Consider the following 18,703-nt stretch of genomic DNA (forward strand, 5'->3'; position numbering starts at 1 on the left):
TGGACATAGTTGATACATAAAATTTGAGCACCCTTCTCTGGCTTTCTTCTTTCATGAACTCTCTTCTTCTTTTTGTTTTTCAGGGGAAATGTGCCCCCAAACTCTGATTCTTCAAGTCAGAGAAAGTGCAGAGTTTCTGTCAGTGCTGCATGATGCCATTCACTGAAGCCCATTTTCAGCGAAAAAGTGTTATTTTTTTTTAAAGGTGGAGGTGGGGGGAGGGGACCATGCAGTTCCATTTCCTTCTACCAAGTATCAGCTGTTTCTAGTATCTACTTGGCTTTGGCAGCTTTCCAGTGCCATTAAGTAGTTGCTTATTATATTTTATTTAGATTTTACTATCTGTGGAAGTGGCAGTCTGATAGGAGCTTACTCAGCCATTCTCATCAAGGGAATCTGTGATTTCATTTGAGTTCACTGTTCACTGAGCCTGAGGATGCATGGGATGCAAAAATATCATTAAGTCTTTTTTACAGATGAGAAAACAGTCCTCACAGGTCCATTTGGCTTAAAACTCTTCCACTCCATCCTATCCAAGTCCACTTGGGTGAGGCAGGCATAAGATGGTGTCTACTGTGTGGAAACAGGGGAGGGGCTGGCAGAAAAGGAAGGCAGGTGAGATGCCAAAATATATAATCCTAAATGAACAAGTTCTTTGGGGCCAAGGAATTGTCACGATAAGCATAAAGCCTTGTATATGACCTGTTTGAAGGTTTCCCAAGATGTCTTTGTTTCTTTCCTTTTGATTCCTTTTGAGAATTCCAGTCATCCCAGCTGTGTATGGGGACATGGGCCTGCTGAGGAGCAGAAGTTTTGCAGAGGCTTATGGCTACCTAAGACAAAATCAGGGACCAGAAAATGCCGTAGGACCTCAGAGATGATCTCTCTCAACGCCCCCTCATTTAGAAAAGTGAAATCATTTGCCCAAGATTGCTCAGCCATTTAATGGCTGAGTTAATTTCAGTGTTCAAATCTCTTAACTTCTGCAAAACAAGCATAACTTCATTATACCCGTAATGTAGTATCTATCTACCTATCTATCATCTATCTGTCATCTATCTCCTGCCCACACCACACCAGTGACTCCATTTGCCTCTGATGACATGAAGGAGAATGTATCAATCCATTGGAGTAGTAATTCTCAATCCTTTTTTAAAAATCTACAGTCCTTGAGAAACAGGATAATATCCTTAAAAACTGAAGTAAACTCCCACTAACACCATCCCACCACTGCATTGATGTTGATGGATTCCAGATATGGTATTTATTCTATGGCACCTCCCCCCTCATCACTCGATCCTCCACAGCACCCACCATAGATGCGAAAGGCGTACTCGATCTTCAGGCTGGGGCAGGCCTGCTCACTGAACACAGATGCCATGCCCAGCACATCCTCAAAGGAGAACACATCATTGTGGGAGAACACTCTGCAGATTCGGTCTCTGAAAGGGTTGACCTGTGGGTGGGGAGGAGGAGGAAGGAGTTCCATCAATGTCAGGTTTGTGCCTCCCTGGGCCTTGCTTATCTTCCTAAAGTACAGTGTCTAGGGTTTGAGAAGAAACTAACAGCAACAACCTAAATGTTGGACTAGATGCTAGGTCAACAAGCCAGGACCCTGGGTGTGAGAGAGGGTAGCGGGGATCAGGGGCCATGCTTAATATCATTTTCGCCACTGTCATCTCCTCTTACACATACCATCCAAAGGCTCATTTTTGGTTGTGTTATTCTTTTTTATGGTTACTAATTTTTCTCCATTTTGTGTATAAAACTTGGAGAATACAAAAAAAGTATAAAGAATGGGATTCAAAATTTTCATAATCTACTCTATAGTGTTAGCCACTGTTGACATTGATATAGACATTAGACAGACCAGGGTTTAAGTCCTGGCTTCCTTATTCGCTAGTGAGTGACCTAAGTTTGGACAAATTACATAATCTCCCAGAGTCAAAGCTTTCTCATCTACAAAATAGGGTGGGATAATACTATATCTACCTAATCAGTTTATTGTGAGGATTCAACAGGGTAGGTTTAAAGTTGCGCAGTGACTGATGAATACCACTCAACACGTGGTAGCTATTAGTTGTTACCTAACTAATATATATATTTCATTTTTATTTCAACAATTTTCACTTTTAAACCAAACTATTTCTCAACTGAGAACCCCATATGAGTAAGGGTCATGTGACTTTAGAAACCCCCAGTTTTGCTAACCTGGGCTTGGCCAGGGTCATGCATGAGAGGGTCCTTCTGAGGCTGGTATCACAGGGCTCTGAGAAAACACCCCAGCTGCTTCTCTTCTAGCTAATGATACCTTGCTACTTTCTTCCAGCCCCCAGGAATGGGCAGGTTGGGTGGATTGTGGGGGTGGAAGAGACGGGCAGACCTAATGAGAGTTAAAGGGGGAACTGCACAGAACAAGCTTGGAAACCTTTAAAAGCAACAAGCTCATCTTTGGTACCCTCCTCCTCCCACTTTCTGTGTCCCTAATCTACCATGACTCCCCTCCACCCTCAGTTGCTCGGGGGCCCAGCTATCGCCTGTTCTAAACTCACTTTGCCTGATGGCAGCCCTTATCAGACACAAACTTTGCTCTATTGTTCTAAAATGACGCCTATCCCTCCCTCACCCTCCACTAAAATTCCCTTCCCTTAGATACACCTCAGGTAGGAAAGCGATTTGATTCTATGAGTTCACACAACAGATCTGAATGGCCAATAGTTCCTCAATCTTCCAAATTTTTAATTAGATGAAACAAATCTCTGGTTGATTTTTCTGGTCCCTTTTTCACTAACAAGGTAGCTCTTCAAGCCTTCTGGCTTCATGCAAAAGGGTTAATTCCTCCACTTCAATCAACCAGTGGTCTTATCACCTCTCTCATGGGCATTTGAACCCTAGCCCCAGTCTCTAAGGGCCTGTATTCCCTTACCTAACAGGCCTTAGGGTTGCCCCAGCATCAGCCAAAGGTTAGCTCTCTGGTTTTGATTTCTTCATTTTGGGCATGTGGAAATTTCTTTGTCATGTCTCTTGAACTCAGCAACATATTAAAATCTATGGTCTAATTTTATTTGGATTCCTGTGTATTTGAGGTGAAAGAGAGAAGATTCTGTATCACCTCAGGTGGCCATGTAGTTCGCAGACTTCAGTAAGCCTATGAGTTACCTAAGGTCCTTGTTTAAAAACATGAATTGTAAATTCCCACCTTCAGAGATCCTGTTTTAGAAGGTCTGGGGTGAAATCTGGACATAGAGACGCACACAGAGAGAACAGCATGTGAACTTGAAGGCAGAGATTAGGGCAATGCTTCTACAAGACAGATATTGGCGTGATGCTTTAGAATGCCCAAGATTGCCAGAAAACCATCAGAAGGGACAAGGGACAGATTCTCCCTCACAGCCTCAGAAGGAACCTATCCTGCCAACGCTTTGATCTCAGACTTCTAGACTCCAGAACTGGGAGATAATAAATTTCCATTGTTTAAGCCACATAGTTGTGGCACTTGATTACACAGCCTTAGCAAACTAATATACCCAGGAATCTGCACTGTAAATAAGATCCCCAGGTGACAGGGTTAACCATATATATATATATATATATATATATATATATATATATATATATATATATATATACACACACACACACACACATATACATACATATATATATATATATATATATATATATATATATATATATATATATATATATATATATATTCCAGGAGTGCCCACGGTCCAAAAGAATCAGGCTACCCTGCTAGAACCTCCAAATAAGCTCCTACTGTCTGGTTCCTCCACCCTTTCACCTCCACAACCCCCCAGAAATGCTGGGTTTGACTGCCTCAAACAAATGCTATTAAGACTTATCTATTGTGATGTGTTCCAGGTCACATGTACCTTGCTAAGTGGCTTTACAGATTACTTTGTCAAATTTTAACTAAATTAACTCTCACAAATGGATAGGTGGCTTAACAAGATTCCTGCAAGGAAACCACAATTGAAGATAATGCTTAAAATGCAAATGCAAGTGAACAAGAAAAGGTCAGGGCAGATACCTCTCATACTTAAAACACAAGTTGTTTTCTATGAGGAGGAAACAACTGAGAATCCAGTCAGACATAACGAGAACTACCGGCTTCAATTCTCCTGTCCTGCATTCAGACAGGTGCAAGACAGACGAACAAGCTCACTGCCTAAGCATACAGCCCACCAGGGAGTGGGGTACCAATCTTCCCTTCCCTGGGGGCCACCCCCATTACTTGGCTTTGTTGCTAGTGAGGGGGGTGGGGGTGATTGCCAGGAAGTCAATCCACCCCTCACCTTAGACTCATGTCACATGACTCATCTCTACGCGCACACACATACCACTTGTCTTACAGAGAATGGGGAAGGGGGCAGTTGGTATGGTAGCTGCTGGGAACAGTACATAGAACACAACAGGGTGACCACAGATATTGTTGGAAGATGGGTAGAAAATATTGCTGAAGATGTAGAGAAGTAAGCATTAGAACAAATTCCACACTGCGGAAAGTTGGCTAAATATATTGTTAAAGAAAAATAGAGATGTTTCTATCATGGTTTTCCTAGATTCTGTTTCAATAATGAAATACATGAAGAACCACACTTCTGTGAGCCACTGAAGGAAAGAGGTGATGTGAGCTGAACAGTACATTACTGCTTTAATAAAAACACCATTTATGGGGAAAATTGGCTGAGTGAAATCACTGATGAGTGGCTGCTCCATAATGAAAAGGATTCTGGGTAAGGGTGCAAGGATGGGACACTGTACAACTAGTTCCCTGCAGAATTTCCTGCAGATAAAGAGTTAAACCCAGAGGAACACAAAGTGCTGCAGGAGTCATTGATATGGTTAGTTTTTGTGTGTTTTTTTTAAGTTTAAAATATTGTAAACCTTATATAATGATGTATACAGGGAAGTAACTATGAAAATCTTTTGAACCACCTGAGTTTTGCCTGGTTATCTCTTGGCACTTAAAATAGTCATCAAACTGAAAGAGGAGTTACATGTGTTTCTTGTACAAAAACACAAGTGTTCCAAATTTGCTGAGCTTTTTATGATGACAAGTGGTGGTTGGCAGTTTGCTGCTACCTAGCAGATATCCACCAAAAAATGAACTCAAATTCTTCTGACTCTTCAGGTAAAGGTAACTCGTTTTAACAATGAGTAAGAAAGTCCTTGCTTTTCCAAAAATATGCACACTTTGGAGAGACTATTTTGAAAATGAGATTTCTGTTATTGAAAACGCGGTGTAGCTTATAAAAATGCTTATAACTGCATACCTGAAAATACTGTTTCCAATTTCAAACAGATTAGAAAAATCTGTTTGAAAATCATCCAAATGAAGAATGTCAGTGGATTTTGAGTCCATTTGTTAAAAATACAAAAATGCAATGTTTTCCATTTAGCTTGTAAAGAGCCACTGACTGGTGTAAGGGAAGATGGACATCTACTAGCTTAATTTCAATAAAAAGCCTTTAATTGGTAGATGGGATTGATAATGAGTACCATAATTTAATACAGCCAGGGATACATCTCTTGTCTTTGGATCAGTTATGACAGCCATTAAAAATAAACTCAACTAGAACTAGATCTCCGCATGGCTCTATCTCAAAGTATGAAAGCAGGATTTCAAAGAATAAAGAAGCACATCCAACCATATTGCTTTCCCTTACTCTATTGTCACTAATTATAAGCAAATAGTAAAATCGTGACAGAAGGACGTTTTGTTACATAAAATAAAGGAAGATTTATTGTTACAATATTTTATGTAATCTTTAGCTTAAAATATTTATTTTGCATGTTTATATGTTAACATGTTGGTATTGTAGTAAAGAACATAGTTTATAAATGAACACACGTGTATTATAGGTGCACACTCCACTTTTTTTTATTGCCGGGGATACATGACCAAAAGTGTCTGGATATCTCTGATCTAGACTAACCCCCTCATGTCACAGATGTGGAAATGCGGCCCTGGGGGAGGAAAGAGACTTGTCCAAGGTCACTCAGCCTGAGAACCAGATCTCCTGAGTCTACCCAGCACAGTTTCCACCATGATGCCTTGTGGCAAGTAAACATCAAAGAAAAAGGTGGTGATGGAGGCAAAGCATGTGACCATTAAAATGTGGAAAATTTTGGAAGTGGAACCCTCTTAAAATTCTTGCTTTAATAAAAATTGTTTTTTGACACAAAGTGCAAAAACAGAGCCTAGATTTAAGTCAAAAAAGTGGTCCACACCTACAGTATGAGCGTTGTGTATCTGGTGGGTAGTGACTGTTGATACAAATGTGAGATGCATAGTTAGGTTAGGAGCAAATGCTGTGGCAGGAAGAAGCCAAGGGGATAGGGTAAAGGCCACATGGAGCCATCAGGCTGGGGAGTGGTGGAGGAACCAGAGTGAGCCGCAGAGGACCCTCTCCTGACAGGCTAGGGCTGAGTCACCAGAGCTGTTTCTGGGTCTGGGAGACCAAGGGGTGGCTGGTGCAGTTCTCTGTGAGGCCTGGCAGGCATCTTCCAGGAACGTGTCCAGGACCTGTCTCTGATCCAACAACGGCAGCCTCACTCTCCCCCAGGACCCGTGCTTCACCACTTCTGGGTGGGAGGCAGGAGATCCCAGGCCAGAGACTTCCCTACGAGGAGGTATCATCAGCACAGCTGCAGCTCCATGCAAAGGGACACCAGCGGTGCTGCAGGGAGAGTTTCTAAGGGCCCATGAGATGCTGCCTCCTTGCCTCACCCTGCTCTCTATCCTGAGCTAATGCCAGCTCAGCTGGCATCCTCGGTTCCAGTCCAGCCACCGGCAGACAGAAGAACAGCTGGGAAGAGGCAGGGGAGGGAGCGAGGCTCATTAGTGATAACAGTTCCAGTTTACGGTACTCCAGATTTTTGTGGCTATTACTTAACAATCTGAAATCTGAACCAATAAATTTTGGTACCTATCCAGGGAGTTACAGTCTGCATTAAATTTCACACTCATTTAGGAATCTTTAGTCCTCCGGTGGAGGAAGAAGATGACAATTGACAAAGCAACGCTTTCCTTGAAGAATAACATGTACCCTAGTGTGAAGGCGTTCTGAACAAGAGAATATAAACATGTCAGTGTAGAAATTTATACAGGTAACTCAGTAGTGCAATCTCCATCTACGGACGCTAAAACTAAGAAGATGAAAATAAACCCCAAATGCTGGAGATTTTTTTGGGAAACAGACACTACAATTTGTTGACAATAAAAAGATTGCAGTCCTTGCCAAAAACTGGAAGTTTCTTTTTAAAAAGATCTTCTCAAAGTTACTAAACAAGAGATTTGATTTGAAGATGAAAGTCAGAGAGAAAATATTTAGACTTAGCTTAAAAATACCTACTCTCCATTTCTCCAACTAGAGCATAGTCAAAAAGAGCTTTTCACAGTTGCTGGAAAAAAGTCACACAAAAATACGCTAGTGACTCAATAAAGTCTTCACTTGACGCACTTTGATTTTTAAGATATCTTTTTTTTTTTAAGAAAAAAAGGATCAAACAGTACTGTTTCATTTAAAACTTCTCATTGCTAATGAAGCTTTCTTAATATGTAGTTTGCCATTTTTGAATAATACTTTATTTCTGTTCATTTTGTCTGCTACCAACTCTTTTTAAAATGATATGATTAATGTTTGTATTTTTTAATTTTTAAACAGATGTAAAGCACCTGTCAAGGAAAGGAGTGGATGGAGGTGTCTAGTGGGAAGGGCCAGCCCCTCGTAGGTCCTAAGTGGAGGCCTCAGGTACCTGGGGCAGACTTTCACTGAGGGAAGTGCTACCTGAAAGACCCCTCATAGTTGTGCAAGATTGGGTGAGCAGTCCCATGTCCTGGAAGAAGGCTGTAAAGGAATCTTCTGTGTTTTAGCGCCTTTAAAAACTTCCCTCAGATACACCATACTTATGGATTGGAAAGTTCACTATTATTAAGATACGGATTCTTCCCAAATCAATCTGTAGAGTTAAAGCAATTGATTCTCGTTAAAGTCTTCCACTTGATGTTTTTGCGAATATTGAACAGCTGATTCTAAACTTTATATGGAAATACAAAGGCAACAGAACAGCCAAGGCCAATACTAAAGAAGAGAAACAAGACTGAAGTACTTATACTACTAGATATCAAGAGCTATGCTAAAGCTTTAGCAATCAATACAGTGTGGTGTTGGTACAAGGAGAGACACACAGACCAATAGCCATAATAGAAATTCCAGAAACAGACCCACACATATATGAATTCCTGACTTGTGACAAACATCACATTGCAATGGAGTGGGGGAAAGGAGAGTCTGTTCAATAGGAAGTGGTAGATTTAGTAGCCATCCATATAGGGAGAAATGAATCCTGATTCCTGCTTCACACCGTACACAAAAATCAGTTTCAGATCGATCATAGATCTAACATGGAAAACCAATAATAAAACTTTTAGGTGAAAGCATAGGAGAACATCTTCATGACCTTGAGGCAAATATTCTTTTAACAATGTATGAAAAACACTAACTAATCAGGGGAAATCATAAATTGGAATACATTAAAATTGAGAATTTATGTTGTTCAAAAGACATCATTAAGAGAGTAAAAATGAATCCACAACAATCAATTTGTACTTCAACAGGTGAATGGATAAACAAACACTGGTACATTGGTACAACGGAATACTTCTCAGGAATAAAAAGGAACAAACTATTGATTCATGCAACAATGTGGATGATTCTTCAGTGTATTTTGCCAAGTAAAAGAAGTCCAAAAGACTACGTATTGTATGAGTCCATTTGTATGACACTCTGGAAAATGCAAAACTATAGGGATGGAAAACAGATGGGTGGTTGCCAGTGGTTGGGGGAGGGAAAGGAGTTGACTACACAGAAGCCTCACAAGAAGAATTTTAGGGTGATGGAACTGTTCTGCATGGCGATACTGCACTGGCAGAGCCACGCCTCAACATATTTGTTTAAATCCATAAAACTATACTCGACGGTGAGTAGACTTTACTAGATGCAAATAAATAAATAAATAACCCAGGATGCTAGTGAATCCAGGATGAAATGCAGACCGTGACAAACAAAAATAACTATTACAAATGTATGTCAAACCTCATTGAAAGGAATTTGGAGAAAGGAACTGACCAAGTAACTTTGGAAAATGGTGTTTCAACGGGGTATTATAAGTCTAAAAACCAAAAGTACCATAAACTAACACTGTACTCAAACTGGCAAATTTGTTTCTCAAGGGGGTAGGGTTAGCAATTCTGAAACTACATGGATACTGGGGTTGAACAAATAGGTAAATAAATAACAGATAACAGAAGCCAAGTTTCCCCTTGTCACAAAAATATGTCACAAAAAAGTAAGGGGAGAAGACTAGGCCTGGCACCGGATTGCTCAGAGACATCAGTATGTCCCCATGGGTATATTAACACATAGAGAGATGACTAGATACAGAAATAAATACTGGTATGTGGTTACCCGCGTTAGTATACAGACATATGTTTTCTAGCTCTGTCTGCTGAGTAACAGTGCAGAAACCTGGAAATACAACCTTAACTAAGTGGTCAAGGTGAACATCACCAGTAAGAAGTCATGTTGATATCATGTGTGCCTTGACAGGATGTGATGAGAAGGGCACCTCATCGCTGTGGTATTCGTTGCACAAATCCATAACCCCAGTCTAATCAAGAGAACGTTTGAGACAGACCCAATTTGAGGGATGTTCTACAAAAATACCTGGCCAGTACTCTCCAAAAAATCATGATAGACAAAACTGAGGAACTGTCACTGATTAGAAGAGACTAAGGAGACATGAAGACTTAATGCAATGTGGGATCCTGGAGTGGATACTGGAACAATAAAGGACATCAGTTGAGAAAACTGATGAAATCCAAACAAAGTTTGTAATTTAGTTAGCAGTGTTCCACCAATTTTAACTTATTATTAGCTTTGGTAAATATACCATGGTTATGTAAGAAAGATATACAGTACTTGCCGTAATAAATCTTAAAAGCAAGCCTTAAAAGGATTAAATTCATTTCAAGTACTAAACTGCATCTAAGAACAAAACTCAATACAATTTAAATGAATACAAAAAAACTAAGCACCTAACAATATAAAATTGACAATGTTCAGCAGCCAGTAAGAAACTACCAGTCATACAAAAAAGTGGGAAAATAAGACCCACAACCAATAGAAAAATCAATTAATAGAGACAGACCCAAAAATGACACAAATGATAGGATAAGAGGGTACAAACATTGAAACAACAATTATAAATACGCTATATATGTTTAAGAATGTAGAGAAAAGCATTATGAGGAAAACTATAAACCCATAGATTCAAGAAGCTCAACAAAACCGAAGTAGAAGAATCTTGAAGAAAATCACACCAAGGTGCAGCATAACCAAATTGTTAAAAACCAGTAGAAAAGAGAAAAATATTTTTCAAGAGTGAGGAGAGATAGGGACACACATACATATAGAAGTATGAAGATAAAGTGACTCTAGATTTCTTGTCGGAAACTAAGCAAGCCAAAACACAATGGAGCAATATCTTTAACTCTCTGAAACAAAACAAAACACGCTCTCATACTATTATTCTATACCTAGCAAAAATATCTCTCAACCCTAAGGGCAAAAGAGTTTATTTTCCTAGGCAAACAAAAGCTGAATGAATTCATCAGCAGCTTACCAGAGCTACAAAAAAAAACAAACAACAACAACAACAACAACAAAAAAACACACACACAAAAAAAAAAAGAAAGAAAGAAAAAAGAAGTGTTTCAGTGAGAAAGAAAATACCAGAAGGAAACTTGGATCTACACAAAGGAATGAAGAACACCAGAAATGATATGTTAATAAATATAAAAGGCTTTTTTTCCCTCATTTTAAATCCTTTCAAAGATACAAATCCACATATATTGGTGGAGATTTTAACATCTCTCTGTCAATAATATAAGTAGAACAAAAAAAATATTAGGGATGTAAAAGACTTGAAAAGACTATCAACTAACTTGACCTACTTGACATTTTATTGAACATTTCACCCAAAACAGTAGTATACACATTTTTTTCAAGTGCATTTGGAACATTTACCAAGATAGACCATCTGCTGGATTAGAAAGCAGGTCTCAATAAATTTAAGAGGATTTAAATCATACAAAGTATGTTCTCTGACTTCAATATAATTAAATTATAAATCAATAACAGAAAGATACCTTGAAAACCCTCAAACTCAAAAGAAATGACAAAGAAAATAGAAACTAATTTGAACCAAACGAAGATGAAAACACAACATATCAAAATTTGTGGTATGCAGTGAAAATAGTATGTACTATATGGAAATGAACAGCCTTAAATGCTTTTATTAGAAAAGAAAGAACTGAAATGTTTATTTAAATGAAAAAAAAAAGGTCCCTCACCCTTTGGTGGTAGTTAGTCACTGGGGGAAAAGAGAGGGCCTGGAATTCCAGGTCTTCCAGGTGGCGGTATCCACTCTAACCACGTCTCCTGGACTAGTCCCTAGGAAGCATCTGTCCCCAAGAATATGAAAGAGCTTGTCACCAGGGGCACTGGCTTGGAAGCCAGAGGTGTATGGAGCTTCTGGGCTGAACACAGAACAGATGAGTGGAATGCCCCTTCAGAGAAGGCCTCTCTTCCTTCAACCTCATTATCCAGGAGGAATTAATTCGTCGTTCTCTGTCTGGACCCAGTCACCTTTCAACACTAGAGTAACTCTACCAGAAGATGGCAGTGTTGAGTTGAAGCCATTCAGTCCGTTCTCAACCCAACGTGAGTGAGCACCTACTATGTGCAAGGCATTGGGTTAGGCTGTGACCATCTCAAGGGTGTGGCGGGATAGAATTTACCAGACGTTTTACAAAGAAAGGAAACTAAAGCCCAATGAAGGACTCGAGCTCCCAATCCAATGCTTCATCTATAGTGCTACTCTTAACTCCCTTGGGTATTAATTTTTTCCAAGAAAATGTCTCAAAATCACATCACAGAACGGGCAGGGTTTGAAGTATTAGTACCCTGAGTCCCATGCCACTGCCAGTTGGCTGCTGTTCAGAGAACAAACTAGAAGAGCTGAAGGATGTGGCTTCTTCAGCTCGGGATGAAAGAAGCAAAGTTCACGACCTGAACTTCAAGTGCTTGTAACAAATGCATAAGGTAAATTACTGTGTGCCAGGCGCTGGACGAGGTCCTGGGGCCCCCAAATAGTGGAGACACCATCGCTGTCCACTTTGTGTACTCAGCCTAGGCACTGCCAGAAGTGTCTTCAGAAACAGACAGGGTAGAAGTATCTGAATTAATTACAGGCAAAGTATAATGAAAGGGCTAGGACAGGCATTGCCGGGAGGTAAGACCAACAAAGGGCCCAGAAGGAGAAACCAAGCGGAGGACAGAGGTAAGGTAGCAGCCAAGGGCCGATCAGGCAGGGAGAGAGATGTGACTGGACTCTGGGAGTTGCGCTGGGCCCGAGGCTAGGAAATCAGGTGAGGAGCACGGCTCCCCTTCCTTCTTTACACACCTGCCAGCTGTCCCCTCCCCTTCTGGGCTGCCCAGGTTTCACCTGGATGGATAAAAATGTTAGGTAAGGGAGGGCAACAGTGGGGCTTAACCTGGACCCTGAAACTCCTCAAAGGCCCAGATTGGTCTGTGTGATCTTCATAGGTACAGAGAAGCCTGATATTTTCATTTCAGGGGACTTGGGGACACATAGCATGGGACATGAGAAATTCACTTACGTGAATGCACCACCTCTATTGGCCAGGTCCCAGAGCCATCCTTCCCACCAGTTGTTTATAAGAGCGGGACAGTCTCTCTGTTTTAGATGTTCAACCTTCCTAGAGTCTAAAAACAGAGGGGCCCGTATGGGAGCTGTCTCCTAGTGACAGATGGGTTGGCAGGGACAGGCTGAGGATGTGTCCTACGGCAGCTGGAGGCGGATCGTTAATGGAACAAGTAGGAGACAAAGGCAGTAAAAATGTTAAATGTTATTAAACATCCACGGGACCACGTGGCCTGAACCTGGCTCAGACCCACTAGAACAGTCTCTCCCCAGATTCTAAGCCCATAGGTACCTGCCATTACCCTGAGAAATCTTCCAGAAGAGCTACCTGTTAGCACAGAGAAGCTCAGGGGACTGAGTGTAGGCCTGAGTTTTCAGGGGGGTCTGGGGGCCCCACATTGTGCCGAAGGCTGGACGTGGGGAGTTGAAGGATCAGAGGCTCTGGAGTCAGACTGACTCTAAAAAGTTAGTATAATAAGTTTTTATTTGGCCTCTACATGATTGTGGTACCTAGCAGCTTCTGAGCTTTAGACAATCTCAATTTTTCAGTAATGCAATTTGCCAAAGAAGAAAAGAAAGAAAAAAAAGGAATCAAAAAGACCAACTGTCCCCTCACTTGTTTATCAAATCTATTACAGGAGAAACAAAGCTTATATTATAGATAAGTGTCTATTCACATTAGTACATTACCATTTTTAACAGCTTGAGATCCACTCTACAGTGACTGACAACACATTAAACAATATTCAAGTTCCTGAATAACAAGAGTAACCACAGAAACAAGCTGTGTGACCTTGGGCAGGTCGTTGAGCCTCTCCTTTTTCCATCTATAGGACGGGCAGAATCATAACTTAGCACATGGGGGTTTATGGGGGTTGAATGAGATCATATCTGTAAAACACCTGGCACTAGTAGGCCCCCAGTAAATGGAGCTACCATTAGTTATCCTACATCCTAAATTCACTCTCCTCCCATCAGCATCCAGCACCCCAGGCACTGATGGCGGATACATTTTGAGCTCTCAAGTAAAGTCGTTACCTAGGCCAGCACGCTTCCAGGAGCTCACCCTGCCTGCTGACGGGCAGAAGAAACGTTAGTTCTGGCTCCACTGGGCATCTGTAGCCCAGCATTTCCTCAGGGTCAGCTGCTGACTGTGCCAGAGGCATCGCCTCCATGTGAAACCTCCATGGAACTCCAAGAAGAGCAGCTTTGGTGAAAAGAGGGAGAGAAGGGGGCTGACATGTTGCGTGCATAACTTCACTTTGTAGCTGAGGATAGCAAATCACAGAGAAGCTAACACACGGCTATGTGTCTGAGTCCCATAGGGAGCTTTAATCAAAATTCACATTCCCTAATCTCACCATGGTCTTTCTGAGCAGCAGTCTGAGCGGTAGGGCCCAAGAATCTGTATCTTAGCAAGCTGCCCAGGTGATTTTTATGTAGCCAATCCTTAGACAACTCTAAATGACCTGGTCAAAATCATATTAACAAATGGCAAAGACATTACATCAGATGCTGCACACCACACGCACACAGACACACACACACATGCACACACCCCTACTGTCTCCTCCAGGACAGTCTCCTACCCAGCAAGCATGGGTGGGGAAAGGGGCTGTGCCACAAGTGAGAGGTGCATGGGCCACGTCTAGCCTCACCCCGCAGGGCAAACACCCAACCTGAAAACATGGTTTTTGCACAGACACCTCACAAAGCTTCCTTTTGCTCCCTCTAGCTCCCCTCCTCCACGCAGCCCCCCAGTCCAACAGGCAGAGGTAGGCAAGTTACATCACCCCCAACCCATGTATGTTCACTGTCATTGCCCACAGTCGATTTTCCTCCTGTGACAAACTGTCTCCCCTACAAACATGTCCTTTCATTGTTTTCCCTCTTACTTCCCTCTTCCAATTTCTGCCAGATTTATTTAGGAAATGTTTCCATGTACCGCCTCAGCCAAGCTGACGGATATCACTTCTTCCAGAGCACCAAATAAAGCGCTGCTGCTGAATGAATGACTTTCTAGTTTAATCCTATTGCTTTGCTGTTTTATTGAGTGACTAGGAGAACAAGAGAAAAAAATTGCATCTGGGGAAGTGGGTCCTGTGAGTGGAAAGATCCCTCTGCCCTAGGGGCCCGGGACGGAGAAAAGAGCCCTCTGCCCAGTAAAGGAGGGAGAAGTGGGGGCCCGTGGAGGCCTTCTAGGAGGTGGAAAGGGAGGGGAGGAAGAGGAAGAGGAAGACAGATGGAAGAGGGAGAGGAGAGGAGGCAGTGGATGCAAATATTCCAAGATGGGGTTCTTCCTGAGACCCACCTCCCCGTCCCCAGCCTTCAGCAGCGCCCACCCAAACCCACAGTGCTTGGCATGAGTGCAGTTTTGTGGAAATCAGTGAAGAGGTCGAAGGGTTGCTAGGAAGCGAAGCAGACGTGCAGGAGAAGAGGCACGAGGGACATAAGGGAGACATAAGAGCCCCTCTTCCTTGTCCCTTTCAACCCCCCCCCCCAAATAAAGAAAGAACAGAAGAATGAGGGAGGGCTCTGTACTCTCACAAGGCATAGAGTCAGAGGAAGGCAGTTCAGTTATTTCAATTCCATTTTTCAGGGCAGGGAGGCCCCCAAGTGCGTTAGGGTTCCACGAGGAGTTTTCTCTGTTTTAATGTTGTTGCACACGAGCAGCAGTGACTTATGGCTCAGGCTGGGAACCTAACAGCAGTTTATATGTTTTTCTGTGGAAAATGCAAACAACGTTCTGAACAGCCCATATAAAAACCTGTTAAAACACAATCTGTACCTGTACTTTAAAGGCAGTTTGTGCAAAGCAGGAAACTGTGACTAACGTGATGAGGTCACCCAGGGTGTCCCAGGCACAGGACGGTTTAGGGAACAGCCCAGAATCTCACGGGAGGGAACGCAGGGCCCTCCTGGTTCCGGCCTGCTGTTTATAAGCCTCCTTCCTGTCTGTAATCAGGAGGGGTGCTCAGATGGTGTCGGGGCTGCTTTGCAGCTGTTTGGGGACACCCACCCTAGGGCACCCTGGGAACATGTTCCCCTGTGAACTCTGTAGGATGTATATCTTTGCCTCACGACAACAATTTCTCTTTTATCAACACATCTAAGCAACAACAGTTGATCTATTTCGCATTTCACTTTGAATCAACTGATATAAACTGAAACAGGCTCACACCACAGCTCCTCTCTCACCAATAAGTCTCTCTCTCTCTCTCTCTCTCTCTCTCTTCCTCTCTCATGCCCAGTGGCTCTTTAAACACTTCAAAGTCCAAACGGAAGCAATTCAAAGTTCCTTTGTTGTTTCAGTTGCTGACATTTTGGGTTATTGAACTTTGGAAGCGCCCCCATTCCTGTTCTTGCCTTTCCCCTATATCCTGGGAATATAAACCCAACCTCAGCAGGCCGCCCTTGACTGCTAAGCGCCCGCCGTCCAGCCATGATTCATCATTACCTAGGCATTCAATAAGCACCTACGGTCAGCCCAGACCTCTAGGCATCACATCTGATTCATACTTTCCCTTGAGCCCAAGGGAGACAAGCAGGAAGGAGAGGAACTGGCGCTTGCTAAACACTTATTACATATCAGGCGCTGTGCCAGCTATGGTCACTCGTGTTATCCCATTTATTCTTTTCATCAACCCAAATGACAGATATCAGGAAGTTCATTGTATACTCGTAGATGAAGAAAACTGAGGAGCAGAGAGGTTAAATAACTAAATAAGACCAAGAGCTGGCACTTCATCCCAGCTCTGTCTGACTTTCAGACATGAGCTCTTTGCATGGGGTGTGTTCCAGAAAGATGCTGCATCAAAATGGAAAAAAAAAAAATGCACACAGAGGTGTCAAGCTCCTGGGTGAGCAGGCAGGTCCAGGCTGAGCGCCAACGAACGTGCTATGACTGGTGCCGATGCCAGCTCAAAGAGGACCAAGGGGAGGAATGAAAAATGTCCTGCGATTCCTGGCATTTGTGGGGGTGGCAGGATGACCCAATGCCCCTGGGTCACTGGAGGGACGTGGAATTTAGCCCCCAGGTCCACAACAACTCCCTCCAGGATGGTACCGGCTAGTCGGCAGTGCAGGAGGAGGCCTGGGGCTGGGGCTGGCCACAAAGTCAGCAGGAGATGCCGAGAGACCTGATGCAGCCAGGGGTTCTGGTGCCAGCGTGTTACAGCCCCTGCAGCACAGCCACAACACACGCACACGTGCCTAGTGAAAAACCCCGTGCACAATGACCTTTCTGTGTCTACATCAACTTGGAGACAGGTCTCTAGTGATGGCACATGAGTATCTTTTATCGCTGACTTGGAGCAAGGCTATTCAAGAGCCCAGGTTTTTCACTTTGTGCTTTTTGCCCTCCTTGAGTCATAAATGTTTTTCCATGTTGCTACACAGTCAGTATTATTATCATTTTAATAGTTACATAGTTCAAATTCCCAGAGTGGATGGCCCTATCTTTCTAATGCCTCCAAGGAGAAACTGGAAATCTAAACTAAGAAAATAACTTTTAAAAATGAAGAAAATAATACATGAGAATGTTTATTGCAAAATTATTTATAGTAGCAAAAAAAAAATTCCAATACTGGAAACCATGTTAATGTCCAGCAGTGAAAGGATGGTTTAGTTAATCAGAACTCAATGCAATTATGCAACCATTAAAATGATAATTACACAGACTATGTAGCAACATGAAATAAACATTTGTGCCTAATGGGAAAATAAGCACAAAATAAAATTATATTTCTCTACAGTGATATAAAATAAAGTATGCCTAGGGGGAAAAGGTGGCAAAAGAAAACAGAAAATGACAACTTTTGTTAGGGTGATTGGGTGCTAAGAAATTACTTTTAGAAAATGTATTTTAATGCTGACGTGCTATGTTAACAATAAATAAAAAGCAAGTTAAAAAAGAAAGTATGCTCCAGAGAGAATTTGCTAAGCAAGCAAAGAAGCTTTCCTTCCTGGGAGTGGGAAGCAGGAGTTTTTGTTTCTCTTTTCTGCTTTGCAAACTTCAGAAGAAGGGCGGAGCCAGGAAGGGGCTAGAGGATGCGCTTCTCCTGCAAGACCTGGCAGGAAAGGCTCGTCGAGAATGAAAGTATAGTGGAAGAAGGCCACAGTTCATCTCATGGTCTGTCTATACCTTTCCAGATACATCCCAAAGTGCATAACCCCAGAGGCGGGCAACTAGCAAGTAGTGATCATTTTTCGGATAATTCTACGGGGCTTTCAGAGCGTGGTCAGCTCCCTTATGCAACTGTCATACCCTCTTGATTTGCATGACTGACAAAGCACAATGGTCCTGGCCTCTGTCTCCCTGGGGCCCCTGCTGGCTGAGAGACCTCTCTAAAAAGGATGGTACTTGAACATGTAGGCAGGGCCACTTCAACAGCCCGGCCCTGAGTGGGAGAAGTGACCCCAGTGTCACTTCTCCCACTCACCTTAGTGCTACCCTTGGGCCAAGTCGAATTCTTCCACCCACCAGCGAATATGTAAAGAGCGTTATGTCCTCCCAAGTCTTTCTTCAGGTGGAACAACCCTCCTTTCTTAGTCGCCGTCTCAGTGCTGTAGCTTTGGGTCCTTCCAGTAGCCTGGTGGTAGCTGAGTGCCTTGTCCCCTTCTGAGCCCCTGGTATGAGGCTGACCCTCAGACCTAAAGACTCCCTGTGTGGTCCCACCACTCCTAGGAACACAGCCCTGCCTGCCCCCCCCCCCCCCAAGTGCTATTCCTTAATGAATGCGCCCTGAAACCCCACTGACCTTCCTGGAGCATTTGAGCTTTTTCACATCCATCCCCCTCATCCAGTCTTCAGAAAAACCCTCTGAGGCAGGCAGGGCTGCTATCATTAGGTTCAGTTTTCAGGCAGGGAAAACTGAGCTCACATACA

General features: G+C 42.6%; 1 protein-coding gene across 1 annotated transcript in view; it reads right to left on the bottom strand.

Moving 5' to 3' along the window:
* Positions 1-18,703, bottom strand: part of CIB4 (calcium and integrin binding family member 4) — a 49,497-nt gene that overhangs the window by 10,615 nt on the left and 20,179 nt on the right. Inside the window, exon 4 of the mRNA XM_019735273.2 lies at positions 1,315-1,456. Coding sequence (XP_019590832.2) covers positions 1,315-1,456 — 142 coding nt within the window. The remainder of the gene's footprint in view (positions 1-1,314; positions 1,457-18,703) is intronic.

This window comes from Rhinolophus sinicus, linkage group LG05, assembly GCF_036562045.2.
Source record: "Rhinolophus sinicus isolate RSC01 linkage group LG05, ASM3656204v1, whole genome shotgun sequence".
In the NCBI taxonomy this organism is placed as follows: Eukaryota; Metazoa; Chordata; class Mammalia; order Chiroptera; family Rhinolophidae; genus Rhinolophus; species Rhinolophus sinicus.